A 4,090-nucleotide genomic window follows, 5' to 3' on the forward strand; every position below is an offset into this window, starting at 1 on the left:
TGGGACCTGAACCTGTTCAGCCTCCAAAAGAGAAGGCTGAGGGGGGATCTTGTGGCCTGTTATAAACTGGTTAGGGGGGATCAGCAGGCATTGGGGGAGTCCCTGTTCCCCTGAGCACCGCCAGGAGTGACCAGGAATAATGGTCACAAGCTGGCAGAGGGTAGGTTTAGGTTAGACATCAGGAGGTGCTATTTCACGGTCAGGGCGGCTAGGGTCTGGAACCAACTTCCAAGAGAGGTGGTGCAGTTTTCTACCTTGGGCGTTTTTAAGAGAAGGTTAGATGAACACCTTGCTGGGGTCGTTTGACCCCAGTACTCTTTCCTGCCATGGCAGGGGGTCAGACTAGATGATCTGCTCAGGTCCCTTCGACCCTAGAAACTATGAAACTAATAGCTCTTCACTATCCACAAACAGATACTCTCACAAATATGCATCTATGGGGACACATCATCCTATTTTTTAAAAATCTTTATAACTTATTTGGAAGTTTTAAGAGTTCAGTGCCCTTGAAGTAACTCGTCCTCTGCCCCTCAGGTGCGTATAACCTACTCCACACCTAATTACACGAGGAAGCCAGCTTGCCTATCCCTGCCTTTTCATGAACATTTATACCAGTAAAAGTCAGTCCTGTCAAGTCTGAATCCAGCACTTGCAGAGGAATGCCACATCAGGTGTAAGTCTGCATGTGACAGCTCAGCTCAGACTTGCAGAGGCCAGGCACCTTCTGTCAGCATAATATCTAAAGCATATTTCCTTTTTACTTCATTTTTTTAAGGATCCCTTCGGTTTTGTGTTATAGAGCAAGTTCGATAGAGTCATAGTAGGGAAAGACATCTACTTCTTATAAAAAACTTAAAGGAAGCCTAGTCATACAACCATTTTTGCTGTGCTTCCAAACATGAGCTCTGCAGGGCATCTTTATCTCAACGATAGGATAAAATCCTTCCCAGCTATCAAGTCCATTAGCAGGAACATAGCCAGCCCAGTTCAGAGATGACTTACCTTCCAAATGACTTTCCGATGGCAGATGGCCGGGCCTCATAATAATACTGTTTGTACTCATCCATCCACACCTCTGCTGTGCGTTTGGTGTTCCTGCATGTGGGCAAGGAGCAATTCTGCTGAGTGCCAGCTGCCTGCGGATCGCTCATCAAGAGACAGAACTGTGGTGACTGAGAACGTGTCTACACAGGGGCATAGGATGCTCAGGAAAGTTCAAGCCAAACTAACTAACAGCGTGACTATAGAATGCATCAGTTAAAGCACTTTAGATACCTGTGTGGATGCTCACACTCAGAAGTAAGAGTGTCCTAAAGATTATAGACAGATGAAGCATTTCTGCCAGTGTAAAATCAGCATTACACCTGCGTACACATACAGTAGTGGACAGATTACACTAACCCCTAAACTGGACTAACTTTACCCAATCTGGGGAGAGCTAACCCAGGTGTAAAACTCTACTAGTATAAGTTACACTGGTTTATGTTTCTACAGGCAAGAACCTGATCCCCCACTGCCTAGCAACAAGATGCAGTAATAAACATCTACTGTGTAAGATGCCCTGGGATAGCTGCAGGTTTGGCCATTCCTGATCCCAGGATAATTTCCATATGGGCACAAACCAAGACAAATTATACCAGGGAATGTATTCATCTGTCTTTTAGTCTGCAACAGCTTTACTCCCTTGTGACTTTGTGTATACATGTCTTTGGTGATTAGTCACAGGCCACTCTCTCCTTCCTCCCAACATGTCTGCCAGTTTTCCTTATTATGATTCTCTCCCCACACTTTTCTCCAGTGAAACCTTCCCTTGTGATTTCTCAGAGCTGATACAGACAGGTAGTACATCTGGACTCAGGGGGCTCAGGTACTACCTCCTAATCAGTAGCAACATATGTGATCAAGAATTCCTGAGATCCAGCTGACAGTTCCTGTGTAGAAACAGCACAATTTCTTTTCCTATGCAGAAGGCTCCAGAGAAACCCTGGTTAAATATGAATGTTCAATCATGTGCAACTTCCCCCTGGCCCCTAAGTCCCTATGGAAAAGGTAAGAGAAAAGATAAAACTCTGCAATGAGAGTATTTAGGCATGCTAAGCACAAGGGTGACTGATTTGTCATTGCAATCCTCTAATACCTACTTAATGTAGGTCAGTGCATTGCCCTCAGGAAAGTCATAGGGGTGGCGCTTCCTGAACACATGGCCCACACGACTGCAGGGAACAATCTCCAAGCTGCCACCGCACATCCACACGCGGAAGGAGAGCTCTGGAAAAGATCCCAAGAATCATGAGACAACAGCCAGGCAAGCAATACCAGACTTCCAGCAATGTTGATCCACATGCTGTCCCTGAAATCCTTGCCTCCCATCTTTGCCCATGCCACAAACACCAAGAAAAGTATGACTAGGAAGGTTGGGAATGATGCAGGGTGAGATAATTTATTTCTTCTTGAATCAGAGCTAGACCCCCTCCCTCCAAGAGACATCCTAACCTTCTTCCAGTCTCTCTTCCCTCTGGTCCCAATAAGACTATTGTTTTAGCAAGATACTTGCTTAGTTATCCTGCTCCTTTGGGTTCTCAGATACTTAAAATGGCTTTCAGGAAAAGTATGTGATATTAATGTGACCTTACAGTGGGTTGCGTGGTTTTGGACTCCAGTGCCTTGCAAGCCCTTCCTCTAGGAGATATGGCTGCACTGGTGAATTTGAGAAACCCATGAAGAATTTAGAATGGGTGGAAAACTTAAATGGGAGAACAAATAGAAACAAGTGGAAAAGCAACAGATTCATAAAAAGGTGTGAATAAACATGTCTTCGAAAAGAAGAAATAGAGGAGGTGAAGAGGTCCTTTTTGGTTGAAGCAAACAGTCCACACCTAGCGACCCATCTCCTCCTCTGTGCCCTCAAGTATATCACTCTGGGATACAAAGAAGAGTGTACCGTAAACACCTGGCAAGTTCAGGCCACAGTTGCAATTCCCCTGTAATGGCAGGGTGGTGACATAGCTGACTGCATTTATGTACATTGTATATAAAATTAAACTCATTCCTCTGGCAGAGGCACTTTTGTGACCCCTCAGCATTGCAGAGTTTGGGACCACTGCTGTAGAAGGCCCCTGTGCCAGTCTGAACAGTGAACACCATATGTCCTCTACCAGTCTACCCTTTTCCTCTCTTGGCCCTGCAACCTCTAGTAGCTGCAACACATCTCTAGTTACTATATTATCTGCCTTGCAAAACCTCATTGTAAACTACAAAATCCACTGGGCTCTATCAAAAACAGCACAAGACTGAAACTGCAGTGCTGTAGTTTGTTCACAGTTCCCCATGTTGAAGGAATTTTATCAAGAACAGAATTCAGTCCCATTTATTTAAAAGAGCACCCTCCTTGCCATTGATTACAGAAGCCCAACGGGCCCTGCAGTAAAATTCAACATTTTGTTAAAGGATTAAAAGAGCAAAGGGGCTTTGATGTACAGAAGCTCATTTGCATCACTGAGGAGGCAGGACCTTGTTAAAGCTTCCAGGTCTGTCCCTGTGAGTTAAGGTTGCCACACTGGAGGGGTTCTTCACTTGCATTTAATGTGGAGGTGAAAGGAATAAAAGAGGAAAGAGAATGGGGGAAAGTATCTAGGGAGTCATGGATGGCTTTGGATAAACCTCCTACCAAAGGCTTATGTAGACTCTTGTCTCTTTCAAATAATTTCCCCACCTGAGGTGCTCTACAGGAGGGGGGATTCTAGCACTGGGAAGTTTAAAAATAAATCCTTTCGTGCTGAAAGCTACCACCTGAGCCCTTCAGCTTGTCTATCCAGCTCCTTTGGGATGAGTGGGAAAAGTGTCTTAAAGTGAACAGACTATTTTTTTAGTTAGCTTTTGTTTTCAAGTACAGAAGACAATTGTAATAAGCCATCAGTTTGTGGAATCCACACCTGCCTTTTGTCCTGCCCACTTCCCACAGCATGTCCTTTCCCGTCTGGTCTGAATGAGGGGTCAGTCAAGAAATAAGCAGCAAAGGAAAGTTTCCCAGCTAGCCAACATCAGGAACAGAGAAAACCCCCTTCTTCTTTTTTTTTTTTTTTTTTTTTTT

The 4,090-nt window shown here is 44.6% G+C and overlaps 1 protein-coding gene across 2 annotated transcripts in view; it reads right to left on the minus strand.

The window, feature by feature from the left end:
* The window catches only part of GALNT16 (polypeptide N-acetylgalactosaminyltransferase 16), a 191,352-nt gene that overhangs the window by 23,499 nt on the left and 163,763 nt on the right, over positions 1-4,090 (minus strand). For both annotated transcript variants that reach the window (XM_019519161.1, XM_019519160.1), the window contains exons 10-11: positions 2,142-2,268; positions 1,003-1,095 (exon numbers count right to left, since the gene is read on the minus strand). In XM_019519161.1, the coding sequence (XP_019374706.1) occupies positions 1,003-1,095; positions 2,142-2,268 (220 nt within the window). The remainder of the gene's footprint in view (positions 1-1,002; positions 1,096-2,141; positions 2,269-4,090) is intronic.

Source organism: Gavialis gangeticus, unplaced genomic scaffold, assembly GCF_001723915.1.
Source record: "Gavialis gangeticus isolate Ggan-Ray unplaced genomic scaffold, GavGan_comp1, whole genome shotgun sequence".
NCBI lineage: Eukaryota > Metazoa > Chordata > Crocodylia > Gavialidae > Gavialis > Gavialis gangeticus.